Source organism: Physeter macrocephalus, chromosome 20 (genome assembly GCF_002837175.3).
Source record: "Physeter macrocephalus isolate SW-GA chromosome 20, ASM283717v5, whole genome shotgun sequence".
Lineage (NCBI taxonomy): Eukaryota > Metazoa > Chordata > Mammalia > Artiodactyla > Physeteridae > Physeter > Physeter macrocephalus.
Window position 1 is genome coordinate 85397115 of NC_041233.1, and position 21717 is coordinate 85418831.

Genomic DNA, 21717 nt, shown 5'->3' on the forward strand with positions numbered 1-21717 from the left:
AGAATGCAGGCCAACCCAAACCTCTGACCTACAAAATGGTAAGATAATCAATCTGTGTTGTTTAAATTTGTGGTAATTTGTTAACAACAGCTTTCTTTTGTACTTTATCCTATTTAACAGTTCAAATCTCAGTGGACATCAGAATCACCGGAGGAGCTTTTAAAATGCATATGGACCCCATTCCCAGATAAAATTTCTGAGGGAGAAGAGGGGAGAGCAGGAAGAAAACATCAAATTTTTATTTATAGCTCTGCAAGTGACAATTTTCCCAACATTTTAAAATATTAGCATCACCTCAGAAAGTTCCTGCAAGCCCGTTTCCAGGTAATTCCCATCCTCACATCCCCAGAGTAAACCACGGTTCTGATTTTTATTTTCCACCGTACGTTAGTTTTGCCTATACTAGGATTCCATATAACAAAATCATGCATTGCATACACTGGTATATGGTTTCTTTCTCCATGATGTTGTGTATATTGGTACTCCACTCCTTTTTACTGAGTATCACACTGTAAGGCTATACCATAGTTTATCCATTCCCAGTTGATGGATGTTTGGGTTGCTTACAGTTTGGGGCTATTATGAATAAAGCTGCTATGAATATTCTTGTGACGTGCTTTCATTCCTCTTGAACTGCTGGATCATAGGGTAAATCTATGTTTAGTTAAAGACCTTTCTCCGAAGTGTCTATACGATTTTAAGGGTTCCTACCTGAGTGAGAATATGTCAGTCGCCTACTTTTTCTCCCCTCGTCTCAAATGATCTTAATGTGTAGCCAGAGTTGAGAACCACTAGACTAGATTAAGAACTCCTCCAAGGCTGGATGCACATCTTACTCAACCTTGCTTCCCTCAATATATTTAGCACAGTCTTTAGCAAAGCAGGAACTCATGAATCCTATCAGATTTCACCTTTTTTTTTGTTTTTTGTGTTTAAACATTTATTTATCTTTGGTATACCATATACCTCTTTCTGTAAGTTGTTTTTTTCCCAATATTATGTTAATGAACTCTAAATTAATATTACTAATACTTTTAGTTCATTAATTTCCATCTTTTAGCATTCTGTGTATGTCAATTTGCCCAATAATGTAACTTGTTCATCCATTCTCCTGTAAGTGGACATTTAAATTGCTTCACTAATATAAGCAATGCTGCTATGAACATTCTCGTGCGAGCTCACGATAACTACATATGTATATATTCCACAACATGCAGTTTAACAGGAAAGATAATACGTGTGCACGATCTATACAACAAAGGCAGCGATTAGTTTTTATGAAAGGTACAAAAGGTCACGGGTTGTTCTGAGCAATACGAGGCTACTTTCGCTAGAAAATATCTGGGGACGGCTCCAACGGCCAAGCGACATTCACTGCTAATTAGCAGTACGAGACCACACCTTTTAACCTTTAATCACTCTTTAACTGATACCCAACAGTTTCACGTGTGTCCATTCAGTTCCGCAACTAGAGCGTGAGCGCCAGGAGGACCGAGCCGGGCACCAACACGCTGAGCCAATACGAGTGTGTCCGTGGAGGGTCCGCGGTGGAAGCTGCAGCCGCCGACCTCCTGGCTGTGCCAGGCCACCGGCAAGTGACAGCGCGAGGGCAATGTCGGGGCAACCCGGGCCTAATCTCACTTTTCACTCCTAAGTCAAGGAAGCTGAGGAAACGGGGACGCACTGGGAGCACAGACGCCTGCCTCAAAGCGTCTCTCCACTTACACTCGCAAGGCTGCCAGGTCAGCAGCTAGGAGCGGAGGCATGGACGCGGCCCCTGCCCAGAGCGTAGCCCCCCATCTGGCCTTTTCCAGAGGCGCCTCTTTGCCTTAAGCCAGCTTCATGAAGAGGCGCTGAGGGCAACCCGGAGGCTCCCCCAGCTCCAGAGCCTGACGTGAAATTCCGCGGGCCTGCACCCGCGGCGGCTATCTTTGATTCGGGCAAAACCGCACCCCCGCACCCCGCCGGCCAATCCCTCTCCGCGTCCCCAGGCTTTTCACCCACAAACGTTAAGAAGCTGACCGCAGAGGCAGTGCTCAAGAAACACGCACAGAGGCCTGACTGTCCATGACCCCCGAGGTGCCAAATGCCACCAATTTCCACACGGCAGCTAAACCCAAGCTGCAAAGGAGCGCTGACGCCAACGAAGTCATCTCAGATTTCACCTTGATCCAGCTTCTGACTTTCGCCATATATGGTAAATCTACTAAGTCTGCCCTCCGTAACTAAACACAATAAGTGTGTAATTTTGAGTAAAGCATTTCATGATCTGCATAATCATGGGTTCAATATTTGTTTTCCCTGCCAATTCTAAGCTCCAAGAGGGCATGGCCTGTGTCTGTCTTATTAAGGGCTGCACCCATGAATCCAGCACAGAGACTGGGCGCATATCAGGGCCTCAATGAATGAACAAAGTACAGAAGGGAAAGAAAAATCCTTTCTCCTAAATATTGTGTTTATTTTAATTGAAACAACAAGGTACAAGTCTCCACTCTGGGAGAGTCCTAGGTCTATAGCTATCAATATTTGGGGGGAACACAGATCCTTCTGAAAATCTGATTAAAACTATGGATCCGCCCCCCCCAAAAAACAGACAAAAAAAGATGGTTGTATGTATACATTGACAGTTCTGCATACAACATCAAGTTGGTCACATGGTGTTCACATGGTCAGAAATCACAGCACTGGGTTTTATATAAAACTGCAATCATTTATTTCACAAATCATTTGTTGAATATCTGATTTGTCCTGGAATTATACTAGGTATAAGGGCAAGACATAGTCCCCGCCCTTAAGAATAGGGGCAGGGAGGAGGTCACACGCAAATGACAAGCAGTACCATCTAATCCAAAGTCAGGCATCTCAGAATCCATGACCCTTTCCAAAGATGACTTTTTTGCCCAAGTCTACAACATATGACTAACAACCTGAAATGCAAATAACCCTTCAAGGTAATATTTTGGGTATAGAGATTTACCTTTGATTTGTGTTTCTGGAAGTGAAAGAAAAAGAGGGGAAGAAGAGTAACAACTTACTTGTGTTGCACTCTCAAGGAATAAATGCTTCCGGTTGCTGCCAGCATTAAGCGACCCTGTTGTGAAATGACTTGCCCCAGGAGTAGGTGTGGCGTCCGTGGCGGTCATCCTCACGTGGCATCGTGTGGGGATAAGGCACAGCAGCTCATTCATCTGGGAAAGAGTGGGAAGGGATGGGACCTCCCCACAGGTGGTCTGGTGAGGTGCTGAGGGGGCCTCCCCACAGGTAGTCTGGTGAGGTGCTGAGGACCCACAGGAGCAGGTGCCTCCACTGGTCAGGGGCACAGTGTACTGCACCATCCAGAGATACCGCCTTGTGAGGCCTGGGAACACGTTTCCTGTTGTTTCTGAAAAAGCAGCGTTACAGCACAAAAACTATGCTGCTATCTGGGGGAAGTGTGAGAGGAGGGTAAATGTAAAACAACTAGAATAAACAAAAAGCTTTAAAATAGCAACAATAAAAATCCAACATTGACCGAGAATGGAGTTCAAGAATGTTTTTTGGTAGAGAAATGAATTATTCTACATTAGTGGATTTTCTGATTGAAGCTCATTTCTTTAAATGGAAAAACCTTTGTAAAATAGTTGCTGGCAATCTTTCCAAATCACTTCACACTCCCGTCTCCTTAATCAAACTGAGTAAACATGACGTAACATTCCTGATGACTCTAAGTCCATCCATCACTCCGCTGGGCTGTAACACACTCTGAGAAGCTGCCGACTACTCAGCTCTGCCTGCCCTTCATCAAAACAACTCCAGCTGCTCCATGTGGAGACCCAGGGCTTTTTAAGTTTTCTCTTTCTCTTCACCTCATCATGAAATCACTTCTTGCTAAGGTCCATCTATCCAACTGACAGCACTCCATACAACATCATCCTTTTAATTCCTGGCTAAACTGGGAAAACAATATTTTCTTCAAAATAAGTTCAATTTTAAAATTTAAATAACAACCTGAATACTGTGTTTTATTAAATTTGTTTTAGAAAAGGTGAGCTGACTCTGAGATGAGCAGTGGCAGGTCCAGCGTGCGGTTTTAGGCAGCTGTCTGTATAACGGCATCTACATAGCCATTGGCTTAGGATACGCCAGGGAGGAAAATGAGGCCAAAATTTTGAAGAAGTAACAATTCTGGTTATTATTAAAAATAGACCATAAATGAGGGTCTGAGTAAAATTTGTAAGGTTTGTTACACAGACTCTGTATAACACCCATTTATTCTGGCTGTTCAGAGTTATTTTTATTTTAATTTTTTTGTGTTTTCAACTTCTGAGTCTTTTCCAGACAACTGACCTTTACATAAGTGAAGCATTAATACAACCACAAAACAAATGGTTTTCCTTTGTGAAATTTTGTACTGTACAGCTACAAATGCCTTTAAATTAAAATCTGTGTCTCTGTGTCCTCAATGGACAGGTAAACCCTGTGTTTAGGATGGACTATTTGCTGTGCTACTTCATTTGCCATTGAATTGCAGGCCTGTTAAAAGAAGCCCATCACTGCTGTCCCCATCTGGTATATCATAAGCAAAAGGAGGACAGTTTAAAAATCACAATGTGACCCATTACATTCATATCAATACCACATGTTCATGCCTGAGTGACAGGAGCACCAATCTTGGTGGACTATAGTATGAAATTTAAAAATGTTCCAAACATATGACCATTCTAACTTCTATGGATGCATCTGAATATGAAATTCTGTAGCACTTCTTTACGATCAAATTAAAATGGAATCTATCTGGGAATCATTAATACTCCATTACAGGACCCTTAATGACTACCTCCCCTTTCCCCTACTCAAACTCTGTTCTTCTTCTTTTTTTTTTTTTTTGGTTAAAAATCTGTTTGTACTCTTTAAGCAGCATCTGTTCTGTCAAAATGTTCTAAGAGAATTCTTTTTAATAGATTTTTTTAAAGCATGAACACGAGATATAGACCTTCAGCTTCCAAGTATTATCTTCCTCATCGTCACCATCTTCCATTCAAGGTCTGAACCACACCAGAAGCAGCAGCGTTGTCTGTCCAGGCCAGCATGCGACTGGAAGCAACAGCCTGCCACCAGATCTCCACAGGGAAACCAGAGCAGAAACACACCACGAACCCTGTATCACACCTCAGCTTGATTCGTTTTACTGAACAAAGCTACATTCCATATTTTAAGCCAGAACCTCTAAAGCTTTTCTCTTAAAAAGCTGCTAACATAGCTTTTCTCTTAAAAGACTCTCCTGCTTATACCAGAATAAGCATTCAAGCCCGTTTCCTCCATAGAGACTGTTGCTACCAGGTCTCCAGGACCTTCTCTTGGAGAGAGCTCACCTACTCCAGGCAACAGTTGATGCTCTTTTTTTAGCTACACTTAAATACCACCCCTCAGTTCCTATTTTCAACTGCAAACTCCAAATATAACTCAGATCAAGTATTTCTGAGAATTCACTTCAGGCTTTTCATTTATAAAAAATTCAGACTGTTTTCAGACTGTGGCCTGTTTCTTCCTCTCATATAATTCTTTAGGAGTAATCCTTTGAGAATGCTGACACAACAAAGGTAATTTTCTTGAATTTAAATCTGAACTTTCACTATTAAATACATACTTGTCTAAACCAATAAATATAACATAAAAGTTAAAACTTGAGTAATGTGATTTATGTTTACAAAGAAAAAAATGACATTAAGAACACTCCCAATACTTAGACTGAAAGAATCCGTAAAGACCACGTATAAAGTTTTTCCAGCTTACTCTTTGCCACAAAATATTTTACTCAGAAGACACTGTACACGAGTAAGTTTGAGCACAACAAAAAAACAGAGCAAGGAGTTCTGGTCCCGGTGGGGAGTGGGGACAGGGCAAGGGGGCCCCAGATACTGTGGGCTAAAAGGAGCCTGAACTGAAAATCTGAAAATTATGGGCATGGCCCACATATCTCGTTTTACAAACCAAGAAACCATGACTGAGGCGCCATCACTCATCAGCAGCAGCAAGAGGACAGGTGTGGAGCCCAGGACTCCCACAACCCTGTCACAGAGACGAGAGCCATGTGACAACACAGGGATGCACTTGCCAATCCTCACAATCACTCCTGGAGGAAGGCCTTACTACCCAAGTTACACACGAGAAAACTGAAAAGCCTGCGTGGCCAGGCCAAGGTCTTCACAGAGGGACAAAGAGGCACAAAGATCAAGCATTAACTCAGAAGAAGCAGACAGGTTTTTCCTACTTTTTATTGCTCTTTATTTCATGCAGTTTAGAACACAGGTGATATAGGAAGGGACAGAGGGGCAATCTGGAAAATAATTTAGTAACAGGAACGCTAATAACATCTCAAAACAATTTTAAATCATTCCCTTATTACTGTCGCCACCCCTTCTCGCGTGGACAACTGCAACCATTTCTTCACCCTCTTCCCCATTTTCACTCCCACTTCCTTTCAAACAATTCTCCACAGATCCCAGAGTAATAACAATAATCTTTTTAAACGGACTCATGTGACTTTCCAGCTTTCAACTCTTTAAAATGATTCCTATTGCCTTTTTCTTAAAAGCACTTTTTTTAATGCTGCTACACCATTATAGCTTAAGCTTAAGCATCCTGACACTCACCCCTGTGAAAGAGTAATGAAAGAGCAGTAAAGTTTGAAAGAGTAGGAAAACTTCATGAAACTCATCCTTACATGATGCCTAAATCTCTGGCTGAACGGAGAGAAACGGAACTTCCTGCTCACTGAAAGTTTTATTAAAATAACTGTGGATTCACATGCAGTTATAAGAGATAATAGATTTCTTATACCTTTTACCGAGCTTCCCCCTATGGTAACATTTGCAAAACTACAATACAATATCACAACCGGAGTACTGACATTGAAAAACCCCGATCTTACTCAGATTTCCCCATTTATACTTGCCCTAATTTGATAACACTGGAAGCAAAGATGAAAGAGAGAGCAAAATGGGGGAAAAATGCTGCTTAGGGTCAGCCTTTTGGTAGAAAGAAAAATAGGGCAATTGTCAGTGTTAACTGTTAGTCATCTCCCTAGCTGAAAGGGTCAAATTAGGTCAATGGAACTCTGAAAGCTGAGCTGGATTTGCTCTCTCTTTTTGAGAAAAATCCTACAGCTCTTACTGTCACTATGTGCAAACAGGTACTTTTCAGAGTTCGAGCTTCTAAAAAATTGTTTGAATCTTTAATGGCTGGTTAAACCATCTTTAATGGTTTAATCTTTTTTTTTTTTTTTTTGCTTACCCCTATATACAACTGTAATTGATTAAAAAGCCTAATGGTTATGAACCTGCATGGTATAATTTTTATATTTCCTAATTACGTTTCTTCCTTTTTCCAACAAGATACATTAATCTTTACTTAAAATGTGTTCTTCTCTGTTGATCTTTTGGATCTGTTTGTTTAAATGCTACCCTCCTGGCTAATTTCTCCATCATTTTCACAAGCTACTGTTCCCTAAGAATAGCAAATAAGAAAATTGTATTTAAAACAAAACATACAATGGTTTCAGCCAACTACATATGTTAAGTAATGGATACATGCATTTTCAGAAACTTCTTTTAAATGAACCACATCTAAATTCTGTTTTTTGGGAAAGCAAAGGAAAACAAACGCATCTGAATAGTAACATTTTATTGGAATTCTAACTAATAGAATATGTAACAATTTTCTTAACTTTCTAAAAAAAATTTTTATACAATTTTTAAGGTTCCTTTCCATTGGCAGTTATTACCAAATATTGGCTCTATCCCCCATATTGTATAATACATCCTTGAGGCTTTCTTACACCCAATAGCTTGTACCTCCCACTCCCCACCCCCCAACCCCTGACCAGTAACCACTCGTTTCTTGTCTGTACCTGTGAATCTACTTCTTTTTTCACTTTTTTCACTACTTTGTTGTATTTTTTAGATACAACATACAGTGTTTGGATTTGCCTTTCTCTGTCTGACTTTATTCACTTAACGTAACACTCCCCAAGTCTGTTCATGTTGCTGCAAATGGCAAAATTTCATTCTTTTTTATGGCTCAGTAGTACACAGTTTGTTGTATTTTGTGGATTCCACATATAAGTCATATCATATGGTATTTGTCTTTCTCTGACTTATTTCACTTAGCATAATGCCTTCCAAGTCCATTCATGTTGCTGCAAATGGCAAAATTTCATTCTTTTTTATGGCTCAGTAGTATTCCATCGTATTCTTTATCCATTCATCTGCTGGTGGACACTTAAGGTGCTTCCATATCTTGGCCATTGTAAATAATGCTGCTATGAATGGTGAGGTGCATGTATCTTTTCAAATTAGTGTTTTTGTTTTGTTTTAAATATATACTCAGGAGTGGATGTGCTGGGTCATATGGTAGTTCTAATTTTAGTTTTTTGAGAAACCTCCCTACTGTTTTCCACGGTGGCTGCACCAATTTACATTCCAACCAACAATGTACAGAGGGTTCCCTTTTCTCCACACACGTGCCAACATTTGTTATTTGTGTTCTTTTTGATGACAGCCATTCTGACAGGTGTGAGGTGTTATCTCATTGTAGTTTGATTTGCATTTCCCTGATGATTAGTGATATTGAGCATCTTTTCATGTGCCTACTGGCCATCTGCATGTCCCCTTTGGAAAAATGTCTATTCAGGTCTTCCACCCTTTTTTAATCAGGTTGTTAGTTTTTTTGATGTTGAGTTGTATGTGTTTATATGTGTTGGGTATTAACCCCTTATTGATAATATCACTTGCAAATATTTTCTCCCTCTCAGTATACTGCCTTTTTGTTTTCTCAATGGTTTCCCTTGCTATGAAAAAGCTTTTAAGTTTAAAGGTCCCATTTGTTTATTTTTGCTTTTATTTCCTTTACTTTAGGAGATAGATCCAAAGACATATTGTTATGATTTATGTCAAAGAGTGCTCTGCCTAGGTTTTCCTCTAGGAGTTTTATAGTATCCAGTCTTACATTTAGGTCTTTAATCCATTTTGAGTTTATTTTTGTATATGGTGTTAGAGAATGTTCTACTTTCATTCTTTTACATGTAGCTGTACAGTTTTCCCAGCACCACTTATTGAAGAGACTGTCTTTTCTCCATTGTATATTCTTGCCTCCTTTGTCATAGATTAATTGACCATAGGAGTGTGGGTTTATTTCTGGGCTCTCTCATCTGTTCCACTGATCTATATATCTGTTTTTGCACCAGTACCATACTGTTTTGATTACTGTAGCTTTGTTGTATAGTCTGAAGTCAAGGAATGTGATTCCCCCAGTTCTCTTCTTCTTTCGCAAGATTGTTTTGGCTATTCGGGGTCTTTTGTGTTTCCATATAAATTTTAAAATTATTTCTTCTAGTTCTGTGAAAAAAAATGCTGTTATTATTTTGACAGGGATTGCACTGAATCTGTAGATTGCCTCGGGTAGTATGGTCATTTTAACAATATTGATTAAAAAAGAAAATTACAGGCCAATATCACTGATGAACATAGGTGCAAAAATCCTCAACAAAATACTAGCAAACCAGATCCAATAATATATTAAATGGATCACACACCATGATCAAGTGGGACTTATCCCAGGGATGCAAGGATTTTTCAATTATTCACAAATCAATCAATATGATACACCACATTAACAAACTGAAGAATAAAAACCATATGATCATCACAACAGATGCAGAAAAAGCTTCTGATAAAATTCAACATCCATTTATGATTAAAAACTCTCCAGAAAATGAGCATAGAGGGAACAAACCTCAACATAATAAAGGCCATGCCATATATGACAAACCCACAGCTAACATCATACTCAAAAGTGAAAAGCTGAAAGCATTTCCTCTAAGATCAGGAAAAAGACAAAGATGCCCACTCTTGCCACTTTTATTCAACACAGTCCTAGCCACAGCAATCAGACAAGAAAAAGAAATAAAAGGAATCCAAATTGTAAAGGAAGAAGTAAAACTGTCACTGTCTGTAGATGACATGACACTATACATAGAAAATCCTAAAGATGCCACCAGAAAACTACTAGAGCTCATCAATGCATTTGGTAAAGTTGCAGGATACAAAATCAATATACAGAAACCTGTTGCATTTCTATACACTAACAACACAAGATCAGAAAGAGAAGTTAAGGAAACAATCCCATTTACCATCGCATCAAAAAGAATAAAATACCTAGGAATAAACCTACCTAAGGAGGCAAAAGACCTGTATTCTTAAGACTCTAAGACACTAATGAAAGAAACTGAAGATGACACAAACAGATGGAAAAATATACCATGTTCTTGAATTGGAATATGTAACAATTTAATTCACTATTATCATTCCACTAGTGTAATGAAGCATGTGAATTCCACTAAGCCAGGCACACTGATTTACACTATTTCAATTTACCACTCCCCCTTACCCCACACCCCCTAAGCCCCCAACACACACACGCTTCACCATTAACTACAAACCTAAGAGAGTGAAAAATCTTTTGGTCTCCCTTAAGAGACTACTACTGATTTCAGAGTTAATAAATTCCCAAGTAAGAAAGATGGAAGCAAATAATTTCTTAAAAAAATTAAATTTCTGAAAAATACTCTAAAGTCAAACATCTAATCATAAGCAATAGCCTGAAAGGGGGACATGTCATTGACTTACCCAAGCAAGATTATTTACCTTGCTTTATTCTTAAAGCTACCTGTGTATTTAAGCTGATTTAGGAGAAGGTATGTTTTAAAATACTCTGCAAAATGTATTCAGTTTTGTTTTCTAGTTATATTAAAATCATTTTGAAAGACTTGGGCGTTTTCTTGTTTGTCCTCTCTATAATCAAGACGATGTAAAAACTCCTAAATTCGATTTTTTGGCTTATTTTTCTTCTAATTCTTGTTGGCAGCTACTGAATTCAACTGCTGCTCAAGGGGAAAAAAATATAAACCTAACCATGACCAGGATAAAAATATTAAGGAGACCATTGTTTGAGTATCAAATGGTAGGGGGCAATAGGAAGCTCAGATAGAAAACATGGGTTTCGTGTTTCACTGCCAAAAATCTTCAGTCTGGAGCTCTTCAAAATGATATTATTGTGCAGCCAATAACTGACTGACTTTTCACCCAGTGTGTTCCTATGCCACTTTTCACTGGCTCCTTTTCTTTTATTTCCTATTGTTTCTTCTCTTCTTTCATGTAAATATATTATGAAATGGCTACTTCCCCTCTAGACATATAAATAACTGGTAGTCACACCCAAAGTCCCTAAGTCTCTTCCAACATGTAATGTACCATTTCTAACCAAAGTCAGAAATGAAAAGCAAACTGGACTAAAGATTCAAATGTAGCTTTTCTGTTAAAATCAAGAATAGAGGTTCATAGGAAACTCAGAAGAAAAAAATTTGGGAAACGGAAAGGCAAAGAAGCAAGGTGCTACACTTGGAGCGTAAGACAGAGGATGATACAAGAAAATTTTTAAAGATTACTCTCAAAGCGCTTCAGAAACATGCATATGATTACATGCCAACACTCTCACTAGTTCTTAGAATCTGCCCCTGATGAGACTGGGTGGAAGAGATCCCCAGGATAACACAGTCAAGAATCTATAAAAACTGACGGGCAAGACCGTTAAACCGATGAGCCTTCTAACACAGGGCTCTCTATTTGGAGAACGCACAGAGCAGGGAGACATACAGCAACACTTCTTCCCCAGGGATTTGAAGTCACTTCAAATAATTCACATCCCCATTAATATCCCAGGATTTTTTCGGGATCTTTAAGAGGACCAGAACTTATTTGCTTCTTCAAAGGTTCTTCATGATCTCAGGACCAGTTTAAGACCAAACTCTCCTAGTCCCTCCGCTCTTGCAGCATCCAAGACCCAAACCAAACCTAAGATATAAAAATGTTCCAAGAGGGATAAGATGCAAGAGAAAGGCACTGTTGCTAACAAGGTAAAAGGCAGAAAACACAGGGTTAACCAAGGTTCACTGTCAGGTGCCTACACAATGTCAAGACAGACTTCACTGAACAATGCCTCCCGTGAAGGATTTCAATGGCCATTCTTTGGAACCAACAAATCTTTAGAAAGAAAGGAAGCCATAAATGATGAGGATTAAAAATCTTACCACAAAAGGAGGCAATGCTCAAGGTCAAGGTCACAAATGCTTCCTGTTAAAGACCAAGATGATGTGTGTGTTTAGGCTGAAAAGGGATGGGGGATAGAGGTCTTGTCTACTGACGCTAATCCCACTCAGGCCTAGGGACGTGTAAGACACCTTGGGTCCAAATACTCACAGGAAGGGGTGGAGTCCTTGTCCAGTCCACTTTGAGATAGGTAAAGAATAAAGTAATATTAAAAATAAAAAGTTATAATACCTAACACATGCTAGGTCTCTAAAGGGTTTATATATTATTAACTCATTCAATTATTAAAACAACTAGATGAGGTGGGTGCTAATAAAACCACCCATTTCATAGATGAGGAAATCAAGAGACAAAGTTTAAGTGAATTTGCTCACAATCACTAGGCTAATCAGAGAGAGGAGCTGGGCTGGAACCCAGTCATACAGTTCCCAAGACCATAGTCATAATCCTCATGCTTTCATGTCTCTCAGGAAGTTCAGCCTCCAACCCAGAGCTGGCCCACATTTCACATTCTCATCCCCTTCTATTTATGTCCTGAAGATTTTTATTAGAGTTTTAGGGATGTCCTATTAAATCGATCAGAACTTTTTCCACCTCATCCCCAATGATGTCTGAAGGCAAACCACATCCAAGCATTGGGATGGGCAGGCCCTGTGGAGCCATAAAACACGCCAGATGGTTTGGCATAGTTTGGTCTTGATTTGGTGAGGAAATAGTCAGGGGTGCTTATGAGAAAGAAAGAAAGAACATTAATGTTTATGGAGAGGAAAGGGGGTGGGAGATGAAGTGGAATATTAACCTAAATAAAAATCAAAATAAGTCTCCTACTAAAACTGTACCTATATTTCAAATGAAGGCCCATCTCAAACATCACATCCTCCCAGACAGTTTAAAGAACCTAAATAATATTCTATCACTGGTTGTCTTTTGGTACCTAACTTCTTCCATTTTATACCATAGATATCTGTAACTTATGCTCTAAGCAACTTGTCAAGGGAGAACTCTTATTTGCACAAAGCACTCATATACTCATGTACCTGTTTTAGGTCATTTGAGTGAAAAGGGAAACAGCAGTGGAATTGTAAATTGTGAAAAAGGGCTCAATATACCATTATCTATCCTTTTCATGTAGCTTAAGGCAAATTTAAAGCAAAATATTAACTCAAGTCTCTGAATTTGAAGGCTTGAAACAAGTTCCTCATTTTGCATACCTTTAAGTATGTTAAGGTCTATTTTTCTGTAACCATTTCCATTGACAACAGCAGAATTCAGTTTATATTTTTATTTTAATATGGAATAACTGTCATGTTAAGGGAGAAAGGACCCTCCATCGTTTTTAGTAGTTTATGATCTCTGAGGACAGGGGCCCATTTGGTTCTGACATGTTCTCCAAGTCCACACCTGAACACACAGTGGACCTTCAATAAATATTCCTGACTACGCAACCATGCTGAACAGATGTAAGTCGAAACGTTACTTCTGGTCCAAAGAAATCTGAACAACAAACATAAATCCAAATGCTACTTCTGATCCAAAGAAATCTAAAATTAATAAGGTCAATATGTAGCAATAACCATTTATTGGTTTCATCCATGTAACTTTAAACATCTTACATCATAAATTAAACTGCATGTAGTACATGCCTGTAATTTTTTAAGTTGGGGAGGGGGTGGCAGAAGACAGAAAGGGGTTACTCAGAACCTGTAAGATGATACCAAACGTGTTTGTGTTTATCTGTACATATATATCTGTCTGTGTGGCATGGATATAATATTGTCCCCCAAAATGCCAATTAATATTCCACCCAATAACTTATTTCAACAAGGAATGAAGAGATAGCTATTGAAAGAGAGAGAGAGTTTTGGTGGGAGGGGAGGAGAGAAAGAAAGATATGAAAGAGACAAAGAGAAAACAAAGGAGAAAGGAAAAGACAGAAGTAAAGAGAAACAGAGAGGAAGAAAGAGGGAGGCAGAAAGGGAGGGAAAGGGAGAAGGAGCAGGGAAGAGGGCTGGCCACACAGAAGAGTGAAATGAAACCAATGGTTTGAAGAATCTGCAATAAAATCCAGATTCCTACTGAAATGGAAAACTCTCCTCTTGGATGGGTGAGTGGTTGGGGTTTGTTATAAAAAGGAATCAATATTTTACTTGACAATTTCCATGCTAAATGCCACTGTCATTTTCAGTGTCATTTCACTGTCATCTTCCCACAGTAAATAAAGAACAGTATAACATATATTTTTCCCTGAGATTTGTAAATGTGATCTCAAATTGTACAACTGTGACAAATCATCCAGCAAATTCTTGGCTGACTAAATCAAAGAACATGTTTACCCCAAGGTGAATGGTAGCCACTGCACTGTACATTAACTACATTTGGTTCAGAAAGCTCCATCAAACATGCTCTAAATCTGCCCACTATGTACCCAGTCACAAACGTTACCATAAGCCTACCACTAAAGTCTAAGAGCTTCACTACAAAAATTATACCTGTCAATTTTCATTTCTGACATAACTTGATAAAAGCCTCACAAATCCTCTCCTAGAAAGACTGTTATTTTCCATACTAGTACCACTAGACTGAAAAAAGACCTGTTAACATGTGTCTACTATATAACTTCCATGGATGCACAGAACATATTTATTAAGTCTCAATCCAACACCTTTTACTTCCCATTCCCATTTGGAATTGTAGCTTCAGAAACAGCAGCATTTGTTCTACAAAGAAAGAGCTTAAAAAATACCTTCCTTATATAGTAAGCTGAAGATACATTTCTTCCTGCTTTTTTCATAATATAATTTTTTAATGAGCTGCAATTAAATCCAGTAAGACTTGGAATCGCATAATACCATTTTTACACCTTCTTTCATTTTTCAAAGTATATATGTCTTTCCAAACCTGGCAGAACTTGATGCTACATATTATGTAGTTTAAAAGTCACAAAAAAACATAATAAAGGACTTATCTTTCAACTGGTACATTTCCATATTATATACCATGATTCAAATATTTTGCCCTTCTTAGCAAATTCAGTCAAAAGAACTGATTCCAAAAGAAATATACATGTGTACAAAGTTTTTAAAAAGAAAGTTAGAATCAAATAGAAATATGTAAAAATCACATTCTCAACATACACATCTTATCCTGAACTTCTAAAATATTCACATCCATTATCAATCACTTGATCAAATGCACATCTCATTTATACTGCTGCAGGATGCTATGAATTCCAAAGTTGATGTTTCTGTCTCCTAGAAAATAATCTGACTAGAGGGAAAAAGATGCTAATTGTTACCAATAATAAAGTTGAGTGCAAATAATTCAGGAAATCTACAATTACTCAGATTTAATTTAATCTCTTTCCAGAGATGACCCGAGTGGATTTCTGACTAGAGACTGAAGAGTCAGAACTCCTTCCTTTAGTGTCTGCAAATACTTTTTGTTTCCATAAGGAATATACCTTTGTGATCTTTCTCAAGTTCTGACAGTCAAGTAAATCAAAAAATGCCCACTATTTGTATCAGCAATTATTCCAAATCTACTTATTATCTCAGTATTATCAATTACAATGTGGACTTTTAGGAATTATTAATCAAAGGGTACTTTGCAGTCTGATGCATCAGGACAATGCCCAACAGAAACATCACCAATAAAACTAAAAGAAAAAAACAAAATACTTAAATGATCTTAGCCTATTTTAGATTAAAAGGTAAGTAGAAAATATAAGCATATTTTAAAAACCAGTATTTAAGGGTAGGGGATTAAGAGGTACAAACTACTAAGCATAAAAAAAATAAGTTATAAGAATATATGGTACAGCAAAGGAAATATAGTCAATATTTTATAATAACTTTAAATGAAGTATAATCTATAAAAATACTGAATCATTATGTTGTATAACTGAAACTAATATAATATTGTAAATCAACTATACTTCAATATATGAATAAATAAATAAATACCAGTATGTCAATGCTTACTTTCAGTAGATCCTTGGAGAAATCACCACCCTCATCTACCCCTTGGAGGTTTGCAATGAACTCTTGGCAGGTCATCTTCTTTCCAATATTCTGGAATAGAGGCAAATAATACATCATAATGGCATATGTGGAATTAAGATTATTTCTTGAAAATGTGATAAAGCAAAGCAAGATTGATTTGGTTTTTCGAAACCAAACACACACACCCCAATATATGCATATATATACATATACACATACAAGTTTATATGCATATGAAAAAACAGATGGCTTATTATGCTTTTAAAACTGTCATTAAATATGAATAGCAAAATTATGTTAAAGCTTTATTTTAGCCTAAGATAAAATCTGAAAAATCTATGCTACATTTATAAAAATAATATATAATGTAGCTTTTAAAGGAAAAACATGAATAAAATGACATTTCTGAAGTGAACTCTGAAAGCTATTTATTTGCTTCTTTATTTGTATTTCCTACCTATTGCCAAGAACGATGAAGGACCTGAGATTTTAGCCTACTACTTCATGCTAACAAGTTAGTCTATCACAACCTGCTGAATGCAGTCAGAAGCAGGACCACAGGAATTTATCACAACAACAGAAGTGGACAGAATCCCAGTGTTTTCTTGCTCCAGTTCCCTGAGTCCCAATTTTCACAGAGCAACTTAAGTGGGGCCAGCTGACACCTGCACACACAGCAGAAGCCCTGAGATTTGGGAACGTGAATCCCTGCAGTGGGGCAGTAACCATACCGACCCCTTTGCTCTAAAGTGAGAAACCAGCTCTTATCGTCCAAGGTCGTATGCAAATCTAACCATTGCTCTGGGAATCACTAAGTCTTCCAATACTGCTCACTACAGGAATTACATTGAAAAGACAAACCAGATCAAAGGCAACCAAACTTCAGTTCACAAAATATAAGAAAAGCAAGAGACCCATGGAGGACTGTCTACAAACACATTTCCAATCTGACTTAAGGATAATAAGTTTAACCAAAGAAAACCTCATTAATAAACAAAACTTTAAAAATCTGAACTGTAAAAAAAGAAAAGATACAAGTGTGCTGACTGAGAAAACTAATAAAATTGCTATGACAGAGAATCACCTCCAATGCCAGCTCCAATCAACTAGTGTAAGTTGCCAGTTGTAAAGTATTCTGAGGTTGAATATGGGCACCAACAGAAACCCATCATGCGTGCAGGAGAGGATGTACTGATAGAACACAAGTGCACAGGCAGGGAGTTTCTGGCAAACGTGGTCAAGTGGGGTGGTCAAGTTCACTTGAACACAAAGTTCACCAACATAGTAACATCCCTGTACACAATACACGTAAGAATAAAATGCATGCTCTGCAAGGCTATTTTATTCATAAAAGAATAAGAATAGGGTAGAACAGTATTCTTCAAGTTGGTGGAGAATATTCCTGGAGACAAAGACTTTAAAAGGAATGCAAAACCACAGATAGTTTTAAGGGAGTATTTATACAGATCTTAAAAAATACAAATCTGCCTGAGAACAGATTCACCTGCTGTCTTAAAAGTAATCGCTTCCCAGAGAGACCTTCAAGATGGTGGAGGAGTTAAGACATGGAGATCACCTTCCTCCCCACAAATACATCAGAAATACATCTACATGTGGAACAACTCCTACAGAACGCCTACTGAATGCTGGCAGAAGACCTCAGACTTCCCAAAAGGCAAAAAAATCACCACGTACCTGGGTAGGGCAAAAGAAAAACGAAAAAACAGAGACAAAAGAATAGGGATGGGACCTGCCCCTCTGGGAGGGAGCTGTGAAGTAGGAAAAGTTTCCACACACTAGGGAGCCTCTTCACTGGCAGAGACAGGGGTTGGGCGGAGAGGGGGAAGCTTCAGAGCCACGGAGAAGAGTGCAGCAACAGGGGTGCAGAGAACAAAGTGGAGAGGCTCCTGCACAGAGGATCGGTGCCGGTCAGCAGTCACCAGCCCGAGAGGCTTCTCTGCTCACCCACCAGCCAGGACAGATGGGGGCTGGGAGCTGAGGCTCAGGCTTCAGAGGTCAGACCCCAGTGAGAGGACTGGGGCTGGCTGCGTGAACACAGCCTGAAGGGGGCTACTGCACCACAGCTAGCAGGGAGAGAGTCCAGGAAAAAGTCTAGACCTGCCTAAGAGGAAAGAGATCATTGTTTCGGGGTGTGCGAGGAGAGGGGATTCAGAGCACCCCCTAAACAAGCTCCAGAGACGGGTGCGAGCTGCGGCTATCAGCACGGACACCACAGGCGGGCATGAGACGCTAAGGCTGCTGCTGCAGTCACCAAGAAGCCTGTGTGCAAGCACAAGTCACTATCCACACCTCCTCTCCTGGGAGCCTGTGCAGCCCGCCACTGCCATGATCCCGTGATCCAGGGACAACTTCCCTGGGAGAACACACAGCGCACCTGAGGATGGTGCAACAGCACGCTGGCCTCTGCTGCCACAGGCTCACCTGGCATTCTGTACCCCTCCCTCCCCCAGGCCTGAGTGAGCCAGAGCCCCCAAATATGCTGCTTCTTTAACCCCGCCCTGTCTGAGAGAACAAGAGACGCACTCAGATGACCTACACAGAGAGGCGGGGCCAAATCCAAAGCTGAACCCCAGGAAGGAGCCATGCGAACAAAGAAGAGGAAGGGAAATCTCTCCCAGCAACCTCAGGAGCAGCGGATTAAATCTCCACAGTCAACTTGATGTACCCTGCATCTGTGGAATACCTGAATAAACAATGAATCATCCCAAATTGAGGGGGTGGACTTTGGGAGCAACTGTAGACTTGGGGTTTGCTTTCTACATCTAATTTGTTTCTGGTTTGTTTACCTTAGTTTATTATTTAGACTTTATTATCATTGGTACATTTGTTTATCAATTTAGTTGTTCTCTTCCTTTATATATATATATTTTTTTCCTTTTTCTCTCTTTGTGTGTATGTGTATGCTTCTTTATGTGATTTTGTCTATATAACATTGCTTTTACCATTTGTCCTAGGGTTCTGTCGGTCTGTTTTTCTTCTTTTGCTTTTTTTTGGTTTTTTTAGTATAGCTTTTAGTGCTTGTTATCATTGGTGGATTTGTTTTTCAGTTTGCTTGCTCTTTCTTTCTTTCCTTTTTATTATTTTTAAATTTTTAATAATTTCTTTTTATTTTAATAACTATTTAATTTTATTTTTTCTTTCTTTCTTTTTCTCCTTCTTTTCTTCTGAGCCATGCAGCTGACAGGGTCTTGGTGCTCCAGCCAGGTGTCAGGCCTGTGCCTCTGAGGCAGGAGAGCCAAGTTTAGGACATTGGTCCACCAAAGACCTCCCAACCACACATAATATCAAACAGCAAAAGCTCTCCCAGAGATCTCCATCTCAACGCTAAGACCCAGCTGCAGTCAATGACCAGCAAGCTACAGTGATGGACACCCTATGCCAGAAAACTAACAAGATGGAACACAACCCACCCATTAGCAGAGAGGCTACCTAAAATCATAGTAAGGTCACAGACACCCCAAAACACACCGCTGGATGCGGTCCCGCCTACCAGAAGGACAAGATCCAACCTCGTCCACCAGAACACAGGCACCAGTGCCCTCCACTAGGAAGGCTACACAACCCACTGAACCAACCTTAGCCACTGGGAGCAGACACCAAAAACAACAGGAATTATTAACCTGTACCTGCAAAAAGGAGACCCCAAACACAGTAAGTTAAGCAAAATGAGCAGATGATGGAGCAAGGTTAAAAACCCACTAGACCAAACAAATGAAGAGAAAATAGGCAGTCTACCTGAAAAAGAATTCAGAATAATGATAGTAAAGATGATCCAAAATCTTAGAAATACAATGGAGAAAATACAAGAAATGTTTAACAAGGACTTAGAAGAACTAAACAGCAAACAAACAATGATGAACAACACAATAAATGAAATTAAAAATTCTCTAGAAGGAATCAATAGCAGAATACTGAGGTAGAAAAACAGATAAGTGACCTGGAAGATAAAATAGTGGAAATAACTACCACAGAGCAGAATAAAGAAAAAAGATTGAAAACAATTGAGGACAGTCTCAAAGACCTCTGGGACAATATTAAGTGCACCAACATTTGAATTATAGGGGTCCCAGAAGAAGAAGAGAAAAAGAAAGGCACTGAGAAAATATTTGAAGGGACTATAGTTAAAAACTTCCCTAATATGGAAAAGGAAATAGTCAATCAAGTCCAGAAAGTACAGAGAATCCCATACAGGATAAATCTAAGGAGAAACAACTCAAGACAGATATTAATCAAACTATCAAAAATTAAATACAAAGAAAAAATATTAAAAGCAGCAAGGGAAAAGCAACAAATAAAATACAAGGGAATCTCCATAAGGTTAACCGCTTATCTTTCAGCAGAAACTCAGCAAGGCAGAAGGAAGTGGCAGGACATATTTAAAGTGTTGAAGGGAAAAACTTACAACCAAGATTACTCTACCCAGCAAGGATCTCATTCAGATTCGACACAGAATTTAAAACCTTTACAGACAAGCAAAACTTGAGAATTCAGCAGCATGAAACTAGCTTTACAAGAAATGCTAAAGGAGCTTCTCTAAGGAGGAAACACAAGAGAAGGAAAAGTCCTACAAAAACAAACCCAAAACAATTAAGAAAATGGTAATAGAAACATACATATCGATTATTAGCTTAAATGTAAATGGATTAATGCTCTAATCAAAACACATAGACTGGCTGAATGGATACAAAAACAAGACCCATGTATATGCTGTCTACAAGAGACCCACTTCAGACCTAGGGACACAGACAAAGTGAGGGGACTGAAAAATATATTCCATGCAAATGGAAATCAAAAGAAAGCTGGAGTAGCAATTCTCATACCAGACAAAATAGACTTTAAAAAAAAGAGTATGACAAGAGACAAAAATACACTACATAATGATCAGCGGATCAATCCCAGAAGAAGATGTAACGATTGTAAATATTGTTGCACCAACATAGGAACGCCTCAATACATAAGGCAAATGTTAATATCCATAAAAGGGGAAATCGACAGTAACACAATAATAGTAGGGGACTTTAACACCGAACTTATACCAATTGACAGATCATCCAAAATGAAAATAAATAATGAAACACAAGCTTTAAATCACACATTAAACAAGATGAACTCAATTGATATTTATAGGACATTCCATCCAAAAAACAGAGTACACTTTCCTCTCAAGTGCTCATGGAACATTCTCCAGGATAGATCATATCTTGGGTCAGAAATCAAGCCTTGGTACATGTAAGAAAACTGAAATGTTAGCAGGCATCTTTTCTGACCACAACGCTATGAGACTAAATATCAATTACAGGAAAAAAAAACTGTAATAAATACAAACACATGGAGGGTAAACAATATGCCTCGAAATAACCAAGAGATTACTTTCACCACTATTATTCAACAGAGTTTTAGAAGTTTTAGCCACAGCAATCACAGATGAAACAGAAATAAAAGGAATCCAAATCAGAAAAGAAGTAAAGCTGTCCCTGTTTGCAGATGACATGATACTACACATAGAGAATCCTAAAGCTGCTACCAGAAAACTACTAGAGCTAATCAATGAA

At 38.8% G+C, this 21717-nt stretch overlaps 1 protein-coding gene across 25 annotated transcripts in view; it reads right to left on the minus strand.

Annotated features, from left to right (window-relative positions):
* Positions 1 to 21717, minus strand: part of PSD3 (pleckstrin and Sec7 domain containing 3) — a 706021-nt gene that overhangs the window by 253160 nt on the left and 431144 nt on the right. For all 25 annotated transcript variants that reach the window (XM_055081025.1, XM_055081023.1, XM_055081027.1 and 22 more), the window contains one exon: positions 16124 to 16213. In XM_055081025.1, the coding sequence (XP_054937000.1) occupies positions 16124 to 16213 (90 nt within the window). The remainder of the gene's footprint in view (positions 1 to 16123; positions 16214 to 21717) is intronic.